Source organism: Agelaius tricolor, unplaced genomic scaffold, assembly GCF_023055355.1.
Source record: "Agelaius tricolor isolate 1412-34295 unplaced genomic scaffold, bAgeTri1.0.p SCAF_3, whole genome shotgun sequence".
Taxonomy (NCBI): Eukaryota; Metazoa; Chordata; class Aves; order Passeriformes; family Icteridae; genus Agelaius; species Agelaius tricolor.
The window spans coordinates 67,181,093-67,208,385 of record NW_027269263.1 but is presented as its reverse complement, the minus strand read 5'-3'; the positions used below and the strand labels follow the sequence as shown (position 1 = coordinate 67,208,385).

General features: G+C 42.8%; 1 protein-coding gene across 5 annotated transcripts in view; it reads right to left on the bottom strand.

Annotated features, from left to right (window-relative positions):
• Positions 1 to 24,119, bottom strand: part of MKLN1 (muskelin 1) — a 102,783-nt gene extending 78,664 nt beyond the window's left edge. For 2 of the 5 annotated variants that reach the window (XM_071424180.1, XM_071424181.1), the window contains exons 1-4: positions 23,995 to 24,119; positions 9,489 to 9,558; positions 1,867 to 2,009; positions 381 to 469 (exon numbers count right to left, since the gene is read on the bottom strand). In XM_071424180.1, the coding sequence (XP_071280281.1) occupies positions 381 to 469; positions 1,867 to 2,009; positions 9,489 to 9,558; positions 23,995 to 24,089 (397 nt within the window). In that variant the 5' untranslated portion in view covers positions 24,090 to 24,119. Of the gene's footprint in view, positions 1 to 380; positions 470 to 1,866; positions 2,010 to 9,488; positions 9,559 to 23,994 lie in introns of those variants that run through there. The other 3 variants (XM_071424184.1, XM_071424183.1, XM_071424182.1) reach the window with 2 other exon arrangements.
• Between the last annotated feature and the right edge of the window lie 3,174 nt (positions 24,120 to 27,293).

The window sequence follows — 27,293 nt, the reverse complement described above, 5'->3', positions numbered from 1 at the left end:
TGAGAACAAAACTTTTCAAGAATAGAGGGCTGTCAATAGAGAAACTTTTACTGGTATTTAGCTTAGTTCTTTCTTTAAAGCTCTATACAGCAATTCACAGGAGGACAGTAAGCAGCTTTGCCCGCAATTAGTTGACTCAACAGCTGTATTTCTGAAAATTGCTCTATTTTGCTTTCACTCCCCAGGATCTAAATTATGAAGCTACTATTTCTTATTAACAGGACTTCACTGTGTTCCAATCTAACCAGCCTAAAAGATGATGAAATGGAACAGCTATTGTGGATACTGTGCCTGAGTACAATGAAGTCACAAGTGCCAAGACAGGCACAAGTATCAGAAGAGATTATTTTCTACTCAGAATGCTGAAAAAATGCATTTACCTATCTTAATGAATCGACAGGGGAACATCTGTTCATCAATTTTATGCTTCAAGGTGAATGTTTCTTTGTTATAATCATTCTTTAAGCCACTGTGGGAAAAAATAAATAAGGTTACTAAATCTTACCTTGTATTTAAGGACTAGCTAATAAATGCAATCTAGGTCACGCCTGAAACACGCAGCTTGTTTCACACCACTCTGAATCATCAGTACACGTGCTGGACCCAGGCCTGGGCTGCTCTCCACCTACCTGTGCCTCCCTGGGAGGCAGCACTGGCATTTTGGGAGGGAATTGGCTTTGGATCAGTGCTGCTCCTCTGCAACTGGAACCCTGAGACTTCAGCTGCTGATGTGCTGAACTGCACTCTTCCATTCTCAAGAGGGAGATGGATCAGGTCTCAAAATGATCACCCTGACAAAGTGCTTTGTGATTCACTTATGGGCATTGCTTTCAAAAAATATCAAATACTTAGTATAATTTATAAAGAAACTTAAGTCCATATTTACTGAAAATACAAGTACAGGTCCCAAAATGAGGATTTTCATTAAACTTCAGCAGAAGTGAAACAATATTAAATGCCAATAATTACTATGACTCTAAAAGACTTTTCCTCCCACAATTGTAACAGCAATGAAGTCAAATTTCAAGACAGATCTATCTAAAGAGGGTAAAAGTGTGGGAAGGGTTGTGGATAGATTCTATATGGTCTAGAATGATACCTGCAACATAGAATTTCCCATGTTTGTCCATGGCTACTCTGCTTGACTACAGATGATGAACCCCTGGAGATGGACTTCTCTTCTGTAGGCCCCCTAAAATACACTGGTTCTTCCTACTCTTATCTCTTGTACTCCTGAATTTTAAATCTCATTTCCCTTTCTGAAACAGCACACTCCTTAAAAGGCCCTTGCAAATTTATATTAGCAACTACTCAGAAATTCTGGATAAACTGAACAGCCCAAAGGCTTTTTTAGTACCTATCAGTACAACTCTATGAAATCCAACTAAACAGAAGAAAATGCAGGTTTCCACTTGCCTGTTTGATTGATTTACCCATGTGAAAAAGGCAAATCAGCTGACTAGTTCAGATCTTTCAGGCTGCAACAAGGGTTTTGACAAGGGGATTGGGCTTTTAAAAGTTACTTCAAAGTCCCCTACACCTGGGGAATCATTTCTTCCATGCCTCATGCACATGGAAGGAAGGAACAGCAATCCAGCAACACTGCACCCAGCACTCAGCTCTTCCAAATCCCCAAAAGCTCGCTCTCCACAAACCTCTGTGGTTAGAGCAGGATAAGGAAGGCTCCTGGAGGGAGTGTTGGGATTGCTGCTCTCTGACCTGACCATAAACACAAGGGCAGCTAATGGCAGGGTCACAACCACAGCTCTGCCCCTCTGCTGGCCATGTGTCTGCTGGGGAGACAAGGGGGAAGAGCATTTTGGTCCAGCCTTTATGATTCCCAGAGCTGATGGAATCACATCTTACCTGGATAAGAGGTCTGTCATGTTCTCCTCATTCATTCCACCAAAGACTTTAAACTTCTTTAAATTGCAGACATGTGTTTTCTCATATTTGCCAAATGTGATGCTCTGGACTATAGCAGGTCTTTCAAGCTTCAAAATCAAATACTGTGGAAGAGAAAACAGTGAGTTTGAATATTAAAGCTAAGGCTGCAAAACACGCTAAGGGAGAAGCACTACAGCCTCCAAATACTCAAAGCCAGAGAACAAAAGTGAAGATGAAACCTCCCCATTATGGTATTTTTTCACTGGTCCTGGAATGAAGGAAAGGTTTTAAAAAAATACTATTTTTAAATCAGTTTACCTAGGAAAAAGATTTGGTTGAACTACTTATGCCAAGCAATTCTATTCAGAGCTTACATACATTCCTTTAAGTTGGACTCAAGACTTCCTGAAATCTGGCAAATAGGATCCAACTACAGAGAGTGAAGATTCAAACGCCCACTACAGCCTGAAATGAAACCTAAACTGAATACACAATTAGATAAATACAGTATGTTCCACATGCTAAGAGAACATCAAATTACTTTTCCTCTCTGGGCTGATGCTGTTTAACCACTAACACAAAGTTTGGTGTGTGGCAAACAGCGGAACCAACTGCTTATTAACCATCCCAGATAAAACTGAGCCACTTAATTACAGAAAAGGAGCTTTACATGCAAAATGATGAAAATGTTCTCCCTTGTGAACGTTTGCTCCCCTCTCACACTGGGTGAACACAATCTGTGTATGAGTAGTTAGATTGTTTATACTCAGGCCACAGCTACCAGCTTCAGCAGCACTGCTGGAGGAAGAGGTCTGTTCCCATGGAAAAGCAGCAGAAGGGAAGCATTGCACCATTCATCAGGGACCACCAAGTACCTTCCCCTACCAAACAGCTCCTGGAGGGAATCTGGAGACACTTTGGTTTTTTTCACCTTGCAGAACACATCAAGTTTTAGATCTGAAAATAATGTTTTTCATGCTCTTCCCTTATTTCTCAGAAATAAGTGCACCACAGAGGCAAAGCACAGAATGACAATTACTCATGCTGCTGGATTTTGTTACAAAGCCCTGTCATCAGGGCTCCAGCACAAGCAGATCAGCACGTTGTAGGACACCTCCCACCACAGGCTCTGCTGGTGGCCCTGTCCTCCAAGCAGCAGCACTGCCAAGCCAGACACGATGCCTGAGTTTTGGTCTTTCATCAGCATCAAGTAGATATCTGCATCTGTGTGGCTGCTTTCTGTAGATCCTGAGTGGTATCTCCTATGCTAAACATCTTAGGAGAGTATCTACTATCCTAGACAAGTGTATCAGTAGGGCAATCTCACCCTACAAAGCTAACTTTTCAGAGAGCAGCAGGAAAAACTTGCTCATCCATTTAGTTCTCAGTCTTCTTTTTTTTCCCCTCAGCCCTATAAAGCAAATAATTCTCAATCTAGTAGCAGTACTGATATTGTTCTGGAGAGCACCAGGAAAAAGGTTTGACCTCAATGCCTGGTTCCTACTATACTTACAAAAAGCTTAGATTCAGAGAAATACTTGTACACAAAGCAGTTACAGATGAGGATGCAGACTGGATAGGTACCAACACCAGATTTACTGTCAAAGATGCTTCCAGCAACTCAGATTTTTTCAAAATTAAGAAAATAAACCAGTAGCAGCACTGTGGGAGTACAACAGGAGAACACTTTAGTGCTTTTCCAAATGCTTTTAATGAGAAATTTCTGCTTTTGTGAAGAATACCATCCACCTAAATGTCAGAACCCACCATTTATGCCGCAGCAAGCCATGCTGCTGTCTCAAAGTACTTCCCAAACTTCAGGGGAAAAACCCCACTAAAATTCTATAGAGAAAACTGATTTTCTAAAGAGAAAAAAGGAAAGAATAAGCAAAAGGACGGTCCTTTAATGAGCAAGGCAGCACTTGATACATGGCACAGCCCGCTGCCAAAATTCCCATACAGAACAGACAGTACACAATGTCTAAGAACTCCTCCTACACCATCATATCTTCCCTACAGATTTCTCCCAAAGCTGGAAAAGTGAAGCCAGCACTACCAGCAATTGCAATTCTTAATCCTGCTGGAATCCCAAACCTAATGCCTGGGCCATGAACACATACTTTCTCAAGTACCACACAAGATTTGCAAAAACTTGGCACAAACGTCATCCTGCATTATTCAATTCTTACCCTAAATTAAGGGAGAGAAAACCAGGACTGCAGTTAAATCCTTTATGCCTGGAAGGGAGCAAGGCACAGCAATTACTCCACATGGCCAGCAGTGATTTCTTAACCCTACAGACAGGAGAGGGAACTCTGCCACCCTCCTTCCCACTTCCACACATCCCACCACCTGCTGAGTCATGCAGACCTTACAGAAAATAGAAGCACCAAAGCTAAACTCAACCTTTTTTTGTGAATTATCTGCTGATTGATATGGAAACAAAGAACAGATCTGCTATAAAAACCTGTGCCTAGATTTGTGTTTTTCTGGTTTATAATGCATATACACACACATCAAACTGAAAGTCTTTCAAACTAGAAGATACATTTAGATCAGCTATTAGGAATAAATTCTTTACTGTGAGGGTGGTGAGACCCTCTGGATTCCCCATCCCTGGAAGTGTCCAAGGCCAGGTTGGACAGGACTTGGAGCAAGCTGGTCTAGAGGAAGGTGTCCCTGGAATGAGATGTTTAAGGACCCTTCTAACACAAACTATTCTGTAATTCAATGATACATGTAAAAATACAGAGATGTACTTTTTGGGTTTCTATACACACACCACTGCCACTGTGTGGGTACCAGCTATGAACCTCACTGATGTTGAAAAAACACACTGCCTCAAGAGCTGCTAGCAGCTGGCTGCATGAATATTTTTGGACTGCTACCAGGATTTTAGCTGTGACAGACTATTCTCTGTAGCTCTAAAAGATGTGACAGAAGTGTCTGTAGGATCAAGTGATTTATTCAACCTGGAAACAGAACAAGTCTATGAGATTTCAGGCAAATGCATCAAGATATTTGACACTTTTCCATTTTATTGCTGTGAGTAACATCAGTACATTGAATGTCCACGTATTCATGCAGTATTCCAGAAATCCAAATTATAACAGAAGTGTTTGTCCATTAAAACATGGCACACAGATACTAATTGGCATGACTGAGCAAAAACCTCAGCCCAGTTGTTAGGCCTCAGATCACAACACTAACAAAAAAGATGCTACAAACACCAGAAGAGGAAAACTTCTGGTTTCTGATCCAACTCCTTTGTAAGTAAATATGCACAAAGAGCAGAGTGAGTCACATATGGCACTTCAGCAACTCAACAGCTCCTTACAATGCACCCCCCAAAAAAAGCAAGTCCATTCTTGTCACACTGGGAGCTGCAGCAAATTCCAAACCTTTTTGAAGCTCTGGTCTGGTGCTACCATTTAATGACAACCATATGTAGGCTGCTGCATCACACCAACAGTGTAAATTTTATTAATGTACTTGAAATTAATTCCTGATACAATCTACACAGCAGCATGGAAATCAGAGGAAAACTGGTCTTCAGATACAAAACTGAAACCAACTGTTTGGACAATGCCACTAGCTTTATGCATATGATCTTCAACTGTTCAAAATTCACAATTCCACAGGACTGGAATTGGCTGCCCAGGGAGCAGGTGACAGAGTCACCATCCCTGGAGGTGTCCAAGAAACAAGTGGATGTGGCATTTAACTGGACTCTGGCACTGAGAAGGTGGTGATTGGTAAAGGGTTGGACTCTGATCTCAGAGGTCTATTCCAACTTAATTGATTCTGTGACCAAATATGCTGAACTAGATTCCAAACTGCACTACACAAGCTGCCTGTACAATTAGAGTCACATAATCTTTTACCAATTTCTTTCTCTTTAACCAGTTCTGCTCAAGCATAATTTTTGATTAGGGAACAGTGAAACTTGCATTGCATGTAAAAATAAAACCCACAAAATAACAAAATAACAAGGGCTGCCCTTGTCCACCACACAAAAATCTCGATTGCTCTTGCAATTAAGTTGGTGGCTAAATAAAAATCTATGCTCTTGTTCTACATGTTATTAATCAAGGCACTCAGGGGAATTAAGTGCTCTGCAGAGTCTTCCACATCAGACCATCACTGGAATCATCAGAATGAGCCTTTCTGACAGGGTCATGGTCTTCAGCATCACCAGCCTCATTGCTTCACACTTCCAATGTAAGCCGAGAACAGCATTAAAAATAGAACCATCAGCCCTCTCCTGCCTGAATAGGTTACTACATAACAGGTTTGTTATTAAATATACAATTTCTGGGTCATCTATTTCAAGACTCAAGAAAGATATCTAGTTTAATAAACAGAAAAACAGCTGTCAGATGTATTTCCTTTCACTGGCACTCATTCATAACCAACTGATGGCTTTCATGGCCATGAGAATTATTTAACTCTACCATACCCATGAAGCCAGGAAAACCCTTCACTAAATATAGTCACGTGGCAGCATTTCAAGTGCCTACACTTCCACTTTCATTTTCTTTCTCCTTTTAAAAAGGTTTGGTAGGGACTTCAGAACATTTACTGCATTTTCATTGAGCTTCTGAACACATCTTGATGTTTTTGCCTATGTTCTTCTGATTCGTGCTTTGAAAGAAAAGGTGCCTGGAAAAGTTTTGTTTCAGTCAATGAGGGAAGGGAATAAACCAATGTTAAGGGACTCACTCATATTTTTACCCTTAAGCCAGCACAGCATCATCACCTCAGCAGGGAATTGCTAAACCCTGGCATTAAGGTGAGGCACAGAGGAGACAAACACGAGCGATCAGGGCTGCAGAGCTTATTAAAATATCTCACATTGAGCATGCTGGACATCAGTCCTTGTGTTGTGCCTAAGCCCTGGTTTCAGCTAATAAAGCTGGGAACAAGGAGAGCTTTATTTCCCTGAGTTTTAGTTCGCTTCCTGTCCAGACCATTATGGCCACCCACACACTTGAGCAAGTGCGTCACCGCACGAGTGACCAGTTTTTAAATGGAGAGCTGCCAACACAACACCTAGAAAATGCTTTCCAGCTTCATTTCCTACAGGATCCATAATGTTTATTCCAGAGATTAAAAGTCATGTGTATAAATCAACATTTTTTGGAATATGAACTATTCAGCTTGATTTTTCCCCAAATTCTCTCCTCACCACATTTATAATTCAGTCATCCACTGTTTGAACTGAAGTTTTCCAAGCTAAGATTCTGCTGTAACAACTTCAGCCACTGGGGAAAAAAACAAGGAAGCAGAACACCTATATAAATGTTTTCCTGCATTTAATTTGGCAGTCTTTCAATGGACAAGGTGCAAGAATTATTTTGATCAAAATGCAACCAAATCTGGAGTTCTTTCATTTGTCAAATATGAGACAACACAAATGGGAACTGCTTTAATATACACAAAAATAACAAAAACTGCACTCTTTGCACACAGGAGTCTTCTGAAGATTTCAATTCCCTACTTCCTCTTTCCAGCTGATTTTTCAACAGAGAAATTAAACCATAAGAAATGCTTGACATGAATAATTAAACACTCAGATTAGAAACACGAGAATTAGCTGCAGTATATAGTACTTTATATAGCACAAAGGCACTGCAAATACATCCTCTCTCTTACTTAGTGTTTAGGATTGGGCTTGCTGAACACATGAGCAACTACACAGTACTTTATATTCTCATTTTTAGATACAAAGATTCAAGCAAGAGGATACAGCAACTTGGTCTTTTCCAGCCAGGCAGCTACGTTTTCTGTTAGTTTTGTAAGTAAGAGAATAAAACTCAAATACTCTCTTGCCAATTTCAGTTGCCACATGAGGATTTTTTTTTTTTTTGCAAGCCAGGCCTTAATTCTGGATACCTAATATATGTGTTGGTATGTGACACCCAGGTAGACAATGCCAGTGTTAATTCATCTCTCTCCTACCAAGAAGTTTGTGTTAAATGCCTTGCTTAGCATGCAGAGCAGTGCCCAATTCTCCAGGGTTGGAGTCAAGTCACTCTGCAATAGTATCTCCATTCAGGTCATGACTTGTACACAGGGAATTTTTGGAAGACATCTCTTTAACAAGCTCGTGTGGTTTGTACAGAAGTCTGCCACTCTAATTAATCTCTGCTTAATCTACATGTCTGAGTATAACCTGCATCACTCCTTGTCAGCCTTAAGTATAAATTGGGAATATTCTAAAGCATCCACTTACAGGAGGTGTGTTTCCATTCCAGAATCAGATTTTTAAAAAGGCTGAAGGTTCATGATGGCTCAGAAAATAAAGAGTGAATTTAAGCAACAACTAAGAGCTCATGTCTGATGAAAAACCCAGTCCAAAGACACACCATGAGCCAACCTTGACTTGGGAACAAAACCACCCCAAGACAAACATGTGCTTCCTGTATAAAAGAAAGTAAAGGATGGCACAGGCTGGGATACAATCCATGCTCAATACTCATTACTCTGCAATCCATAGTTCCTAGATAGACTAAACTGCTTCAGGCTATGGATTAAAATCCTGCATTGTTTATCAAAATATAAATAAGTAAAATAATCAAATTCAAAGAGCAGTAGATGCACAGAGGCATCAAGAGGATCAATATCAGTCTTCACAATCAGGTTTAAAGAATACACAGGATACCTTTCCTTCTCCTCTAAAAAACCCAAAAACCTAATTTTACAGACACAATGACATAGAAGGATTGATCAGAAAATCCAGGTGAAAGCTCTTCAGTGGCAGAAGATGACCTGCTGCTCTAGGGAGCCACCAGTGTAGACTCTGGATCTTTAACACAACTCCAAAACAAAGCAGGAAGATTTACCTGGAGAAAGATCCTGTGAGATTTCACTCATGAAGAATACTTGGATTAAATAAGTAAATAAGCAGAAATTTGCATGAGAGGGACACTGTGCAAATCACTCTGCTGTGTATCAGTGCTTTAAATAAAGAATTGAAAACAAGCAGCATAAGAAACATAGAAGCTGATCAAACATGTCAGAGTAATAAGGTACAGATCTAACACAGAGAGAAGGAGAATATTCACTGGAAAAAAAAAGTGGAAAAGACTATTCTGGATAATCTAACAACCTTAATAATAGCAAGAAAGCAAATTAAATGCTAAAATCAATACAAATCTTATTTTAATAAGGTGCTTAACCAGCAGAAGAGGTGACATTTGTGTCTCTAACCAGAGGCCACATTTCTGAACGTGCTATAAGGAAAAATAAATACCAGCTCCTTAGATGTGGGATTCAAGGCCAAGAACCTACAACAGCCTCCAGTAGTGCTGACAAAGGGGGACCTGCACGCCTCATTAGCAGCTTAATCTCACCATAAGGTTTGATTATTTCCAGCATGACCAAGGACTGCCAAGGAGGAAACCTGAAACTTCCCCCGCAATGAAGCACTTCTAGAAGGATCACAATTTGCTAGAAATGTAAATATCTCATGTAGCAACAACCTGCATTTTATTCAGAGAAGGAAGCCTATAAATATGTCCATGTCAATAGCAGCAGCCTACATATAAAATAAAAACCCAGCATATATTCCATAGAGCAGCACAGATTCAGGAGCTTACCTGGGGAGGATAATTGCTTTCTGAAGACCATCTTGAGGACTGATCATTTGGTCTATCCACCAAGATATTCCTAAGAAACGAGAAGCCAAAAGTAATTTAAGTAACAGCTGCATATTTTACATCTCCAATAAATGTGCTGTACATTCAGATCAGTAACATTCTCGTGCAACTACTAAATCATTAGGTACAGACTCAGGTTTTCCCCCTTTTTTATTAAAGATTTCCTAAATTGCTATTTTACAGGACCCATCAAAATACGCCTTCAAGCTTTGTGGTTGTGAAACAGAGCTGCAAGTTGCAAAATAAAAAAAAATTCAAACTGTGACATAAATGTAAAACAGATGAATTTACATAGGCCTAAGACTGTAATGAAGTGGAAAAAAATGGGCTTATACAACTCAGTAGGGTAAGAACTTTTCAATAAGGTTAAAATGATGAGCAGTTGGAGGGTTAGTAAGCCAAAAACTCTCCTTTAGTAGATAGGCAATACTGGAAGGGTAGAGAAAGGGCTGCTAACCCACTTAAGCTTTCCTGGAGCATAGAAAGATGACCACCAGAGCCATGCCAAATTTTAACAAGTATTTTTCACGAGTTATAAGCCCTGAACAACACACAGAAAAGTAGAAGTTCAAGTCTTCATCCAGCAAAATTGAGTTGCTTTCTTCACTTTGAAATAGTACAATACTTAGGTATTTAATAAATTCAAAATAGTTTTTTGGCTCAAATGAAACAGATTCATCATGACAGTTACATGACACATCTGCTTTCTCTTCTATAACCACGCAGTAAAGCTCACACCCCAGATTAAACTAAAAAAAAAAACCCTATAAATCCCTAAAATATATATAATTATTGGCAAGGTGACAATGCACCACCTGCTGGACAGGGCTTGTGAGCTTCACCACTTCCAACTAACGAACTCGTCAGCTCATAAAACTTATGTAAAAAGAAGGAAACAGTCATCAAAAGGCTTCTGCCATCTCCATCTGCTGTGTAGGAGGAAAAGAACATGAGCATCTGGATTACTACAAAGGGCTGGAGGAAAAAGCACTCCAATGAAAGCTCCAAAGGGAAAGAGGTTAAGTCAGAGGTTGAGCATTACCAGACAGAAATCAGCTGGCTCTTTGCACACTGGGCAGCCCAAAATCACCACAGCAGCAACGGTATCCAGGCAGTCCCTTGATGGGACGAGGGACACGGCCAGGAGCCACTCCAGGGTGGCCTCTTAAATCTGAGCACTTTTGAGAGCTGGCCAAGTGGCTGTGTCTATCCATAGGCTTGGAGAACACCTCCGGATTTTCACACAGTGCAGGAATAAAACTGAAGTTCCCCCTCCCTTTAGCTGATTGCCATCAGAGCACAGCATTTATTAACACAGTGATGCCAGCACCGATCCAGGTCTGTGGCTGCTTTATTCACCCATCCCCACTTGGGAAAATGCAATGGAACAGCACTGCCCTCTGCTCCAACCCCATCAAACATAAAAAACATGGCTCTGCATAATTCAGCATCCAGCTAACAACATCATCTGCACTGCAACGAGGCTCAATTACAAGAGAAAACCTGGCCCTGGCTTTAATAACAACTGGGACAAAACAAACAAATCCAAGCAAAAGGAAGAATTTGGGAAGTGAAACACAAATTTCTAATAAAAGCTGCCAGTTTGAAAGCTAAGTCACCATTAGAAACCACAAGACGCTTGCTTTTGAGAAGAATCACCTGCAGTCTCCTGTACCATGCCATAGGCAAGACATGGTATTTAATAAATTCTTAATACCTCAGCATCTGGAGAGAAAAAAAAATGCTAAACCTAAAGACATGTATCTTATATTAAACACTTTAGGGATACAAAGGCAGATCAAACTAGATAATGCTGTATGGCTTTTCTCCTTTATGGAACTTTATCCTAATCCTGGAACACAAGAAGACAAGTTACCCTACGGAATAAATTTTATTTATGATTCCATTACATTTGTTTAAACATTAGACAATAAACTCCTCATACACTGAGCAACACTCGCAGGGATTGGCACTGCTGCATGGTCAGATTATGCCCAGCTGGAAAGAGGCATTTTGTACCTGGGACAGATCCCAAATACTGTATTTTTAGAAGCAGATTTGTTTGCTTCTCCAGGTCAAAGATCAGTTTTGCCACAACCAAGGAAGATCTCAATCAGCACAGCTAGACAAGATAAAAACCCTTCCACAGAGCGAGAGAAAAGAGACAGGCAGCTCACACAAAATAACAGATAAAAAGAAATGTAAAAGATAAAGACAGCAGTATCAATGGAGTTAGAAATGTTTAAAATACATTGGGTATTAATTTATTAAGATTAAACAAACACTGAAGACAGAAGTCCATGTGTACAAAGCCAATTTACCATAACAGTTTAGGAAAATTTATGGACTCAGAGGAATTCAAGCACTGCAGCAGCCGTGAGGCAATAAGAAACAAACAAATGCATGTCCTAACAGCAGATGCCTTTTTCCATGTAAAGCCCTTTTTCTGGACATCACAAAACTCCTACACAGTACCCGGAGGGAGGCTTTGCAGATATGACACCTAGATTAAAATCTGAGAAACTTTAGAAGTGAAAATTCCATTAACACAACGACTTTCCAAGTCATTTTCACAAGACATTAAAAAAGGTATTTGTAAGCCCTCGAGCTACCACACGTGCCAAGGGTTTTACGCAAGCTTTTCCTGTGAAAAAAGCAACCCATTAAAGGTGGTTTGAGAGAACTTCCCATCATCAGCTGTGGGTACAAGATCAAGTCTAGCACAAATTTACAACACTGCCAAAGGGACCAGCCCACCCACTCGCAAAGGATCCTCCTCCCCCTCCCTACACCAGCAGCTATAATAAAGATTTGCATAAATAACTTATTTCATCAGAGCAGTTCTCCAGCTCAGCTCATACCAGCACCAGCACAAACTGAGACTAAAATACGAGCAGCTGGACTGGGACAAGGGGCTCCCACTGGAGTGAACTCCCAATCCCTCCTTCCCACTGGAAAGAAAAAATGAGATGATGTGATGTTGGAACTCTGGATGCTGAGAGTTTTAGACCCTCTGCTTTTAGAATTTTAGCACCTCTGCTATGAAAAGCAAAGCAGGAGGGGCCATTTATTAACATCACAAGCAATTCCAGAGACGGCCCTGGTGTGCCTTATCTCCTAACCTGGCTGCCTGCACAGCTCCCAGCAGCTAAGCCTCACTGTAAGCATTCCCATCACTAGAGTGGATGGTTCCATGCAGAAAGCTCCTGGCAGAGCACAGTGCGAGTTTCTTTTCATTACCCAGGCAGACACTGGTCTCACAACTGCTGGAAGGAGATAATTTTTCCTTTTACCAACACAGAAACTGTCATACCCTTTGTGCCAACTGCTGGCTGATCTCTGCTGGAATGACAGAGATGTCCCCGTGCCTGGGGACCTCTCTGTGCAAAGAGCTCTGTGGGTTCAGGCACGACAATCACTAAGGGAGGGTCTTCCTTTGCTCCAGAGGGAAAGAGAGAAGTAAGATGACTTTGCAGAATACGCTGCAAATTAGGTTTAAGGCTGCTATAATTTGCATCTAACCTAAATATTTTCATGGAGCTGCTATTAGGGAAATCCATGACTTTAGGAACAAGTCTTGAAGAATAAACAAATCCCAAACACTCTCTTTGCTTGGCACATTCATGTGGCTCTTCAGAGAGCAGCTGTGCAGGAAAGGGCACAGGCTGCACTAAGAGGACTTGGAACTCAGACTCTCTTCTTCAAAACCACAGAGCTACCATGCCATTACACTGCAAAAAGGCACTCAGAGTGCTAGGAAAACACAGACTGGCTAGAAATGGACTAAATACTTGCTCCAGGGTTGGCCACGTGATGATTCTTTTAGTTTTTCCTACAACCATCCCAAAAGAGATTGGGAAGAACACAGCAACTGGAATACATGGACTAGAATTTCCACTAAGTCCACTGTAAGACGTGGTGGATCGAACTATTCCAAACATGCAGAACCCTCACAGCAGCCAGCAGAAAGCATCCAGGGAGATAATCCTGCCCAGCCTAGACACTGGAATGTACACACAGCCTTAACCAAGAAAAACAGGGGAAAAAAAATGACTTACCACCTAAAAACCCAATGGATCTGGAAAGAAATACAGGGGGTTTTTTTTTATCCTGCAACTCCCATAACTCACTAAAAGCCATGCTGGTTTCAAACCACCTGGCTGCAATGTTTGAAAACCTGCATGAACCTAGAGCTGTCCCCTAAAGCAAGTCAAAATCCACTTTTTAGGTTCTGCTACAGTTTCTCTCCTCACTGGAAAAGTTCTCTGCTCAGAGTGGCAGAAGGATGTAAAGACATGAAAATGTCTTGATTGAAACACAGTAAAAACAGGAAGTTTTTATTCAGATTCATTCAGGAAAAAAAGTGGGGGGTTTTGGGGTTGCTCTTTTACAATATAGGACTTCTTAACCTCTTGCACAGCAAAACAAAGTTTGACTAGAACATGCACAGGAGCACAGTTTTAAATATTAAAATGTGACAAGACTGGCCAACTTTCTGTTCAATTTTCCTTCATGTCCTCACCAGTCTCACCCTGTCATCCAGTATATTATAAACCCATTTCCATAAAAAATAAAATAGCTTAGTAAATACAGCATTACAAAAATAAACTGAAGAATTTAGAAATCTTACAGAAATATATTCATCAGATCACACTGGAACAACAAACCTGGGATTACTTAGTTCTGGCCTAGAAACAGCCCAATTAAAATCAGGTTCTCAATTTTTTCAATGAAAAGTTTGGTTTTGTTTTTTAAGCTGCCTATCATCCCAGCCAGACCAACCTTAAATGGTAAATGACCCTGTCACAGACATTTCCAGTGAGGCAAGTTAAGAAGTACTTTTTTATTATCACTCCCCCCATCTAGTTAAGACTAAAACTAGACTTTTTTGATTCATCAGTTCTTCCTAGAGACATGACAGGAATGAAATAGTAACAATAATGACTAGAACTGCAGCAATGTAGTGCAGGAAGTTACAGAATCACTTGGGGTTGGGAAATCCCTAAGATCACCAAGTCCAGCCATTAAACAGCACTGCCAAGGCCACCACTAAACCACGTCCCAGGTGCCACATCCACGTGTCCTTAAATCCCTCTAGGAATGGTGAATCCACCCCAGCTCTGGGCAGCTGAGCCAGGGCTGGACAACCCTTTTGGTAAAGAATCCCTTGCTGATATCCCATCTAACCCTCCCCTGGCACAACTTCAGGTCATTTCCAAGTTATCAGAGCCCAGTAAATAACTTCTATTCCAGTGACACTCAACAACTCTAAATCACGGATTAAACTTTTGACTGTATCACTGTGAGACTCAAATCCTTGGTGGCAAGAGCTCCCAGCTCCAGGCAGGCAATATCAATATTAGCACAGAGGAAAAACAAACAGGAGAAAAAATAAAGTCAGGCTTATTTACTGAAGTTGGTACCCACAGTAACTTCATGCATCACAGATGATTACCAGCCTAATTGTCCCAACATTTAGGGATTACAGTTTAGATGCAATTTCACTGCTAAGTGATGATGAGAATCTGCTAAGCTTGAAAAATTACCAAGGTTCGTTCTCTCTCTGCACTAACTTTGGATTTGAATTTAAAAATTGTTAGATCACTAAAGCAGATCTTTTCTACATATTTCGATTAATGTCTGTTTTTTTAATAAGAAAATAACTGAAAATGCCAGTGATATTAGTGAACTCAGTGATTATAAGATCATCTGATGCAGTTTCCTTTACTCATGTCATACTCTGTGCTCACCTGTACATGTATTACACATGTCCACTTGTACACATTGTTATCCTCAGTAAGGCTATTTTAGCACTCAAGGATATCTGAATTCCTGCCTTTTAACCAAGCTTAGGTGAGATACCAGAAGACTCCCTGAGTAGAAATAAATCCCTGGCTTAATAAAAAGACCAAGAATAGCATGAATTCTGCCCTTCAAGACTCAAGGATAAAGATGAAGAGATTACACTCTTCAGTTGACTGAATTTGTAGCCAATAGATAAAATACTGGAGTAAAATCCTCCAGAATTTAAAACAAATATCACCACCCACAACCACTGGATAACAACATTCAGTTTTCATTCTGAGAAAATCTCCTATCTGGTTTGAAAATAGTTTGGATTGTGTGCAAACATAGGGATTTCTACAGCCAGCAATCACCACAAGAACTTGGACTTTCCAAATCTTCCAAAATTCTGGTGGAGCAGCCCACTTCAGCACTGTTCACTTCTTCTTTCCAAAAGCATTTCCTTGGGATGGGACAGATTCTTTTTAAGTAGAATAGAGGAAAGCAATGTCTAGCACACATCTATGTAAATTCCCTGTGCTGTATTTTGGAAGCATCACAAGCTCAGTAGAGTATTTCTGCTTGACTAATGCACATATGGAAAAACTTAACAAAGGCCAGGAAGTAGATCAAGGCCTTCCACAATTTCACAACAGTGCAAGGATGCTCTTATATTCCACAATATCTGTAATAATTCCACTCAGGGGAAGCCACAAAACCAGACTGAGTGATGATATGTAAAGATATACATTGCTAAATGTAAGCCATAAACACATCTTTAATACTCATCAGCACTGTAACCTCACAGCCAGTAAAAGTTCACCCAAAAAACTGATGCCTGTAAAAGAATTTAAAGCAGACTATGTTCAACAAAACAGACTGAAGAGCCCTCATGCCCAAACTGATGTCAGGTTTGGAAATGTTTCCACCAAAACTCGATGGAAAATGCCTCCTGGTTTCAGGTGGGAAAACTTTCACAGTTTTCCTTTCAAAATTAAGCTTCCCTCACTGACAGTGCAACTCAGGGAATGCAGAAGACAAAATACTGATCTGGGAAGAAAAGGAAGTTTCAGCCTGTTAAGTGCTGGTTATGTGCAGAAACGCAGTACAGGTCAAACATTTAACCCTGGATTACGTTAGGGAATAATTCCTTATTTTGGATCAATACACATAATTCATGCTAAAGGATACAGCACTTCCCAGGCCAAAATTACTTTCATATTTGGCAGTTTCCAAACCTTGTAGCAGAAATGAGGATTTTTAGAAGACAAAATTGAAAGTTAGTAATAGTACAGTGTCACATAAGAGTGGAGTGGGAACTCATTCATCAACTCCTTATTCATGGGTCAATTTACCTAAACCAAATTTTTACCTCCAATTTAACACTCTGTGTTAAGAGCATTTCTATACTAATAAAACTTTCAAGTGCAGAACAGGCTGGGAAATTACTGTTTAAATATAATTACCATAACAGCCAAATGCTGTTTAAACTATGTACTGACAGAAAAGGATTCCAGAAAAACACAGGTCATGTCCTAAAGAGAGTTTCACTGTTTTTTCAGGCACCAACCCAGAGCTTGAGCATGACATTATGAACCCAGCCAGTCTCAGGAGGAAAGGCAGGGAAGACCAAGGAAAACACCACCAAATTCAAACTGACCAGAGCACAATTTTTCTCCATGATGAAGATCCTGTCCTTTTCCAGGAACAGCAGAAGGTGCCAGCAAAGGAAGAGCAAGTGCTATCAGCCAGACTGCAACTGCAGTTTAAATTCAGACATGCAGGCTGCTGTCCTCAACTTAAATAAATGGTTGTGCTCCTTGATTTAAATTGATTCAGGAAATAATTTCTCAAGGATTATGCACACTGAGTTGGAAGGAATGACTGAAATAGCAACTACCTAAAGCAACAAACTACTCTACATCCTCAGTGCTCCTCCTCCCCTTCCAGTAACTGGTGAATATGGAATTCAAACCCAGTGAACTTACAGCTCACTCTTCCCACAAAATTCAACAGGCAAAAAAAGCAAAATTACATCTGGGTTTACAAGTTTATATTAACATGCAATGAAGTCAAGTACTGGCTTGCTTTGGAACAAGTCACCATCTATGTAAGTGATGGAATCAGTGCTACCCACACCACTTAATCTCAGCAAAAAAATCAGGATCAGATCACAAAATTGGTGGTGGTGATAAACCTAATCAATCTACCAGCAATGTGATAAAAACATAATGAATGTACAGAATTAAAAACCATATTCTTTGCCATGAAAAGAAAAAAAAAACCAAGCAGACTATATGTGATGCCTGAACAGTAACATTTATCTCAAGGAAAATTCTGTTTTAATTACTAGTTAGTCTTTAAACCAGTAATTAGTAATTAAAGGCTGGAAAACTTTTATTAAACTCCCAGGCTATACAGCAACATGCACAGCAAATGATCCACAATCTGATGATGTTAACACCTCCCATGAAAATTTTACATTCTTAATGTTCTGTAAAATGCCATCCCAGAATAGGCTGAACATCAGAGCACTACAGGTTCTGCCAGGTTGGGCACACCAGGGAACCTGAGCAATTAGCATTTCACCTTCCTCCTCCTGCCAGTGAACAAACCTGTCTAATCTCTTCAATAACATCTATATTTTAACTGCAGCCTAAAGAGGTTTCTCCTCATACTCTACAGCACTTGTGCTTTTACCTGGGGAGCAAGAGATATATCATAACTCATAATCCTTCATAACTTCATAATTTTGTGATTTTTTTCACTCCCTCCACCTCTGACATTTTTCATTCTCACTAATTAATTTTATCAGACACCAAAGAACCATTTTATAGTTATACATTCAGTGGCTAGGCAACTTTATTTTCTACAGAAATACCTTGCTCTGTAAGTACTGAATTTCAGCACTCACAGAAAAACCCTAGGCTACAGAAGTGATGTAAACAAGAGGCAAAACGCCTGTCAGAACATGAGGTTGTCTAGAAACATCCAGAAAGTCCACACAGACAAGCAGAGTCGAAAAAATATTTTCCACTGGCCACTGAAAAGGACAAAAAGCAGAACTGAGAGCATTTCTGTACCCAGAGAGGCAAGGAGTGGCACAGCTCACTGGTTAGCCAGGGTTTGCATCCCCTGCTCATTTTAAGAAATGTTGGAAGTATTGATCAATATTGAAAGTCATCAGCAGTTACAGAGCCAGCCCCTGTGCCTTTCCCCAGCTAAAGGCAAAGCAACTACAACAAGGAAAGTGAATTGGCTACATCAAAATACTGAAGGAAAGCTAGAAATGCTGATAACTTAAGCTGAAAAAAAGTACATTAATGGTTATTACTAGTGCAAAAAACTCCAAAGTCACAGTTCTACAACTCTTCCACCACTGGGTCTGGTTTAGATGGCTTTAAACTGCTTAGACCTCAGCAGAAGGTATCCTTGCCTTGTAAAGGGCACAGAGCTTGGTTTCAGGGAACATAATATTAAAAATAAACCTTTTCATTAGTCATGACTGCTCTCAGCCTGAACAGGAGATTCTTCAAGAGCTGGATGCATCTACAAGGAGATTTATGAACCTCTATGGTACAGATCTGAGTCATCTGTTTCATGTGGTTGGAGGAGAAACTGAGAACCACATTTCACTGGCCACAAACATATGTTTTTTCCTGTTACAAAAATCTCAGCGAGCACAGGAGCTGGAATTCAGGTTATTTTTCACCTGGGGCTTTTTGTTTGTTTGTTTAGGTCTGTGTTGTTTTTAATCCTTATGGACTTTACCCCAAAAAGTTTGCTGCATGTGTTCTCTTCACCTTCTGGATAAGGTTTTGCAAGATTTGAAAACATCAGAGTACACTTCTTTCAGAGTAGACCACTACAGCAGTACATTTTAGTTTGGCCAGGAACTTGCTGTTACATCCTCATAACTAGAAAGCAAAAGTTAAATTTGCATACTCACTTGAAAAGCCTATGAGTCACTCATATTTTACTATCAAAGTATCTTACACTAAGTTTTCTTCCCCTAGTTTGATGGGAATACAGAAAACCAATGAAAAAATAAAATTATTTTGAGTGCATTTTAACAAATCAACTAGATCCTTCCCTGCCCCAGGATACTTCCTAGGAAAGGGACAAGAGAGTTATTCAGCCTTCAGCATAGGACAGCACTCAAGGCATCAAACTGGACAAGACTGGAATTCTCTGAACAACTGAAGTTGATCATTAAATAGATAAAAGTGAGTTGCAGTGAAAAAGTGACACCAACTAAGAGGTTGCTAATGGTATTTAATTATCAGCTAAGAAACCAATCTTAATTTATATTCTTAATAACAACCTTAGCACAAGAAATAAACAAAACACTAATTAAAAATCCTGGAGTCAAACATAGGAAATATCTGCTCTTCCTCTACGGAGATTCCATGCAGGAAAACTTGAAGGACTGAAAATTTGAGCAACAGAAACAGGATGAACATTCCTCACTGAAGTATGTGAATAGAGGAACACAGCAAAAAGCTCTTGTTAGTCTCTGAAGTGGGATTTCAGCCATATAAAACAGTGACAGAAGGACCTGAGTGCATTATCAAACACAAAATGCTATCAGTCACGAGGCTGATGCAGCCACTAGAAGCCACAGCCCCAGGATGCAGTAATCTGGCAATGAAAAAGGGTACAAAGCTGCCATCACACAGAGCACAGCACTTCACCTCTCATTCACCTCAGGAGGAAGTTCAAACTGGAGCAGGTACAAAAAGAAGCCCCTAAAAAAGTCAGGATATGAAGTGCTTCTCTCAGTGAAGAGCAAGAGCTCCTGGTTCTATTCCTTACCAAAGGGGAAAAAAACCAAAAAACCAAATCGGTGCAGGGCCTGCATTACCTTCTACAACTCTTTATTCCCTCCTTGTCCAGAAAGAAACAAAGTGACTGAGCTCATCACTTCCTGCAGGAGGGCAGAGAAGGGAGAGGACTGAGCCCATCTCCCCGGTTCTGTTCATGTCTAAAGACACCAGCACTTGCTTGTGTCACTGAAGACACTGCCATGCTGGGGCAACCCCTAGGCCAGCCCCATGTGAGGCACCAGGGAGCAGCCTCTCCTGAGGCTCCATTCTTCCAGGGAGGAACCTTGGAGAGACAAGGAATGGATCTGACAGAGCAGCCTCAGGCAATGGGCTTGGGCTGATCATTTTCCAGGTTGGATAAGCTGAAGCTTCTCAATGCTGAACTGGTGCTCCCGTGTCACAGACATCTTTTATGAAAAATCCTTTCCTTAGGATTTTTCCTCCTGAGAAGTTGAGAGGCCTCAGGAACAAAATGTAAACAATGGTTTTCTGCTGCTGTGGAATGCAACAGGTGCAGCTGGGATTGGTCTCATGTGGATGTTTCTAATTAATGGCCAATCACAGCCCAGCTGGCTGGACTCTGTCTGAGCCACAAACCTTTGTTATCATTCCTTCTTTTTCTATTCTTAGCCAGCCTTCTGATGAAATCCTTTCTTCTATTCTTTTAGTATAGTTTTAATGTAATATATATCATAAAATAATAAATCAGCCTTCTGAAACATGGAGTCAGATCCTCGTCTCTTCCCTCATCCTGAGACCCCTGTGAACACCATCACACTTCCACATAGGCTGAGCATCTCTGAAAGCATCAGATGTTTCAACACCAAATTTCCTCCTGGATCAATTCTCTTCCCAAAGGCACAACCTCCCCTACAACACAGCCACTTATTACCAGACCAAATCTTTGATTTCTACCCACAGGTCCTAAAATAAATATCCAAGTCAGTCTTCTTGCAGGTACAAACCAATAGACAACTCCAGCGACTTGAAAAACAGGAGAAGTATTTCTTTTCATTAAGACAGTCCTCACTTAGTGTCTGGAAAGGTCCTTGCAAACATGCAGGTAACTGCAGCACTGGTAAAACTGCCAGAAACTGGATCCAGCACTAACTAATCCTTCAGTACCACCAGCAAATGCAGAGGAAAGACACTGGCATTCAGCAGAGGAAGCTTCTCTGTCACTGAAAGAAAATGAGTGCTTTTCAATAAACTACTGATCCTCAACTAGAGCATGACCAGAAAGGCCTTTGAAAAACACTTTTTGTTTGGCTTTGTTTAGGCTTTTTTAATTAAAAGAGAGGTTATCAGATGATTTCAGTGTTCTGAAAAGTTTCAATGTCAGTTCAGCACCACATAAGCAGGTGAGATGTCACTAGACATCTAATTTCCTCCCTGGTCAGCAGTGATGGAAGTTTTCCATTCCAGAACTTGGTTTTACATTTAAAACCATACAACTACTTAAGGCATGTGTTTAAATCAGGCTTAACTCCTCTGCTGCTCCTCCCTGAGCACTTTGCCTGCAATACCACAACTCCCAACAACAATCAATAATATTTAATAAGTTGTATATTCACTCCTACACACATGAGGGCAGAGCCCCTTTTCTCCTTAAAGGTTAAAGTGGTTTCTTTCTATCTATGCCAGCAAATTTATTTAAACTAGAGCATAACCAGAATTCCCAGTGTCATAGAATCATGCAGGATGGAAAACATCCTCTAAGATCAAGTTCTTCCAGACAAGCATCATTTTGTTTTGCGTATTAAATACTAAGAGAACCTTTAGCTGTGTGTGCACGTTGATCCCACAGGGTGTTATGGTCTTGTCCCAGCAATTTTCAAGATTTCCATGTTCAGTCCATCCCCAAAAACCCACCCTCCCATCCATTTCTTATTAAACTTTCTCTTTTTGAGATGCTGATTAAATTAAATTACAGGTCACAGCCTCTCCCTTCCAATTCAGACTGAATTCCAGCTCTCTCCCAGGCCATGGGAATAAAAAGTTAGCAAGCAAAAACCAAAACCTCCATAGCAAGACCAGAATCCCTCAGACCAAGGTCAGCACACCAGAGAACAAGCCCATTGCTGGGATTACAGTGCTTAAAAGCAGATAAAATTGTTTTCACTGATGACAAGCACTTTCAAACAACATCTTAAAACCAGCCAAATGCAAGGTCACACGTTTGTAAAATACCACCCCAGCTACAGGAATGGGAATTTGTATCAGGGAAGGCATTAAGGACTTTGGGCAGCACTGCAGATGCCACGTGAAACTTAATTCCTGACACGAGTCTGTAGCAAAAAGGGACTAATGGGAGCCTTGGAAAGGAATATCAAGGACAAAGACAATACTCTGTGTTTGTATAGCATCACTGAGATCAATAATGGACTGTCACCCCTCTCCTCAGGGACCAACACTTAAACAAGATTTTAAAAGCCAGAAATGCCAGTAGAAATAACTACAAGATCGTCAGAGACCTGAAAGAGGCACCCTAAGGGCAAGCTGTTTAAACAGGAAAGGTAAAGGGATGGCTTAATTACCACCAAAGATTAACAATTAGAGAAGAAACCAATTCTTTTTCACATCTAACACAGAAAATATACAGAAAAATAAAACAATTCAGAGTTCAGTTAAAAACCTGGATTTAGAGGTTTATCTCATTTTGCAAAGTGGAGATAATTGAGGGCATTAATAATTAACAACTAAGGCAACTCTGTCACTTGTTGATAGCGGGTGAGTTGAGGATACATCAATCAAAGGTCAGCAAATGCAGCACAATCGATGATGGGATGAGTCTCGACAGCCCATAATGACCTCGTTGTGCTGTGACCCCAGCAGTCCTCCCGAATTCCAGCACCAAGGATGGCTTATCCCAAAGGTGTACCAAAAACATCACACCTAAACCACGCTGAGGTCACTCCAAACTTGACTGTCAGCACTAGAGGGATTCCACAGGCTGCAGCTGGACGTCAACAGAGGATGGGATCACTTGGTACAGCAGCACAAACCGATGGCTGTAACAGCTCCTGCCAAGCCCCAAATTCCTAGAGGCAGGCGATTAGAGCAGCAGGTGACCCCTTTCCCCTAAAGCCACACACAGCAGGGGACACAGCCCAGCATTCCAGAGGTCAGGGGCAGGACAGGACACCCAGCTGCCAAAAAACACAGAGCCCACAAGCACCTGACAGAGGCGAGGCAGGGCAGGGCAGGTGGGGCACTGACCCTTCTCCTTGTTTTACCCAGTAACTGACCAGCCTCCCCCAAACCGGCACCTGTTCTTCCCCCAAATCTGGGGGCAGCTTTACCTGCAACTTTGCTTTGCCCGTATCTCGTCCTAAAGCTACCCCCAAACGCGACTCTCCAGGCCCTCCCCATTTAACTCACCACCCCAAAAACCTGCAAGCCCAGACCTTCTGCTCCACGCAACTCCTCCCAAATCTCTTCATGAACCACTGCCCCAAACACAGGTCCAAGTGATGCTGCCCTGTCCCTGAACCTCCAGCCCTGCTGAGCACCTCCTGCCCCACTAACACCCCCAAATCCCGCAGTACAGATCTCCGTCAAACCCTGCTGCAGAGAACCCTCTTACACGCAGCCACCCCAAACTCTCCTGTAGAGACCCTGATAACACACGGCTCCCCCAAAATCTGCTGCACAGAGCCCTCCCACACACAGAACGCCGCTCACACACAGCTCCGGTCCCAGTCCCCCCGCCGCGGCCTCCCCGCGCGGGCCTCAGCGCGGGGCCCGCGCAGGCCGCACACAGGCCCAGCCGCCCGGCCACCCCCAGACCCGAGCCCGGAGCGCGTTCCAGGCGCGCTGCCGAGCCCGGCACTCACTCGGGCAGGTAGGTGGAGGAGAAGCTGCTCCAGCGGTGCAGGCTGTAGCCCAACACGCGACTCTCAGCGCCCGCCGGACCCGCCGCCGCCGCCATCTTGTTGTCAGCAGCGGCCCCGGCAGCGACCGCGGGGGGCGGGGCCAAGCTCTTAAAGGGGCCGCGCTCTTAAAGGGGCCGCGCCGGGAGGGGTGGGAGCGGTCTGAGGAGGCTGGGGGGCGGCTGAGGTGCTGCTCTGTGGGACTGAGGGGTTCAGACGCTGCCCCTCGGGGCTGTGAGGCGTTCACGGGATGCTCAGAGGGGCTGAGCGGATGTCCTGAGGGACTCAGAGGATGTCCCATGGAGCTGAGGTGGCCTGAGGAGTTCACCAGGGCTGTGGGTCTCAGGGGATGCGCTATGGAGCTGAGGGGATGCCCCATGGAGCTGAGGCAGCCTGAGGAGCTCACAGAGGCTGTGAGTCTCAGGGGATGTCCTGGGGGACTCAGAAGATGCCCCATGGAGCTGAGGCAGCCTGAGGAGCTCAGAAGGGCTCTGGGTCTGAGGGGATTTTCTGAGGAATGCCCCATGGAGCTGAAGTGGCCTCAGGGGCTCAGAGGGGCTCTGGGTGTGAGGGGATGCCCTGAGGGGCTCAAGGGATGCCTCAAGGGTTTTTTTGTCTAGGTTCATCTAAACAAAGGTGAGCTGAGAAGTTTGAGGAACGCAGTGTGGGGATGAGGGGCTCAGGGGGCTGAGAGTGCTAATTACCAAATGCTCCTTCCCTGGTCCCGTGTGGGTGGGTAATTGGAAAAGAGATCAAGAGAAACCCAGTGAGGTTTGATCCTGCACCAGCTCCTGGAATTATAAAATTGTTAAGGTTGGAAAAGACCTTTAAGACCATTGAGTCCCTCCATCAATGAAGCACCGACAGGACCAGGACATAAGTTGGGCATTCTTTAGCAAGCTTTTCTCTGTCTGAAGCTGTTGTAGGGTTTTTCCTGGAGAAGGGAGATGTTTTCACCCAGAGCTCCCACCAAAGCAAGGGGAAAACTTGGGACACCCCTGGGGGAGCTCTGGGCTACTTGAGAAAGAAGGGGAGATATTTCAAGAGCAGGGGGAGGAAAAAAAAAAAAAGCCAAACCAATAAACCACTGTCTGTTGGAAATGACAGATTGGAGAGATATTATGAGGCAGGACAGCAGGATGCTTGGCTAGATTAAATTAGCACAAGGATTCTTTTATTTTTTTTTCCCCCTTTATTTTAGGAAAGTGAGTGAGAATGTGGCAGCAAAATCTGCCTGCGGATGAAAAACTCGCTCAGCAGCCTTGAAGGCTGAACATCAACTGGGTGTTTCAAAAGCGAGGGGGAGCAGGAAGCACTTCATCTCAAGACCCCTTCCCAGAGGGGGTTCACTGTGTTTTCACTGGTATCAAAGCCACACGCCTCAGCAACAACACAACAAAATCCATGGATGAGGCACAGACATGCACATCTCCTTCTGCTGCTTCACTAACAAAGCCTTTTGAAGTTTGTGGCCTTCCCGTGGCATTTCAGACTTCACTTATCCCAGCTCCAGCCTGCAGGCATCCCCCTCCCAAAATTACCACAGGAATAATAAAACAAATACTTTGCTGATAATATTCTCAACCCCAGAGGAAGAGACGTCACCTTAGTGTTCGGAGCCTTGCTAACAGCCACCCCAAGGGGAGTGAGTGATGCCATGTGAAACCTGTGACCTCTGAATATGAAATTTAGGGGGCTGAGAGTGAGGATAACAGCCCTGCAGCAGCCAGGAGGAGGAGGAAAAGGAGGAAGAGCCAGCAGCTCGCTGCTGCACAGTAAAACCACCCCAGGATTTCTCTGCCCAATATCCTGTTACCACTTGAATCAAGACCTGGATGCCAAGCCAGCGTATTTTTAGCACATTTTGGACTTAAAGTGAAGGGAATGCTGGTGAAATACGCAGTACTGACAGCCCTGGAAAATCTTTATTCATCTGCAGCACAGGCAGCGGGGAAGGCTGTGAGGAAGCAGAGCAATCCAAAGCTGCAAGCTGAGCCCTCTGGTCCCTCCAGCACAGCCTGCCCAGTCCTGTGCAGTCACCAGTGGCTGCTGGAGAAGAGGCTTTTTCCACACTCTCTCAGAGTGGACAGAGCACGGTGGGGAGGAGCGTGTTGTGCAGGGCAGTGTTGTGCTGCAGATTTGGATGGCCTGCAGCCTCCAGATGAGCTCTCTGTATCCCAACCAGGGCAGCTGGTGACGGGGCCATAGAAGAGGGGGAGAAAACTCAGAAAACACAGAAAATCTGAAGCCCACTGTGCTGGCCCAGGCCTGTGCTGTGCTTGCTCTGCCAATGTAACACTGGATCTGGGCAATGTGGGGAGCCCAATGGCACCAACATGCCTCATCCTACCTCCAGCAGTGACTGAGACCCATTGCTGCAGCAAAGGACTGCAAAGAGGGTACTTACACAGAGAATCACAGAATCATTAAGGTTGGAAAAGACTTCTAAAATTATCAAATCCAACCATTAACCCAGCAGTGCCAAACCCACCACTAAACTATGTCCCCAAGTGCCACATCTTCATGATTTCTGAACACTTATAGGGATGGTGATTTCACTACTACCCAGAACAGCCTGTTTCAGTGCTTGACAACACTTTCAGTCAAGAAATTTTCACTTGTATCCAATCTAAAGCTCCCCTGGGACCACTTGAGGACGTTTCCTCTCATCCCATTGCTGTGAGCAGACACTGACCCTCACCTGGCTGCACCCTCCTGTCAGGGAGCTGTAGAAAGAGAGAAGTTCCCCCCTGAGCCTCCTTTTCTCCAGGCTGAGCCCCTCCAGCTCCCCCCAGCTGCTCCTCATCAGACTTGTGCTCCAGGCCCTTCACAAGCTTCCTTGTCCTTATGAAGCAAACCCTGTGCAGAGTTTTCCTCCTTCTGCCCCCCTCACTTGGGACCTCACTGAAACCCTCCAGCACATTTTGGTGCCTCCCAGCCCAGAGCTGGCTGGGTGGATCTGTGCTGCCTGTGGCTGGCTGCTCTCTGAGGATGGGGCCGCACAGGGGAAGTGAGAGCTTTCCTAGCAGCAGAAGGTCCCTTTGGCGTTCAGGGACCAGCCTGCCAGAGAGCTCGCAGGTCCCTGGATGTGTGCCTTGGACAGTAGCTGGAGTTGCTGGGAAAGGCCAAGGTGACCACAAGAGATGTTCCCCACATCTCTTGGCCAGGAGGATGCACAGACAGCGTTCACATGCTTGTCATCAGCGAGCTGGAACCCCAACTGCAGGAAACTTGGGGATTTTACAAATTTTTGTCAGCCTCGA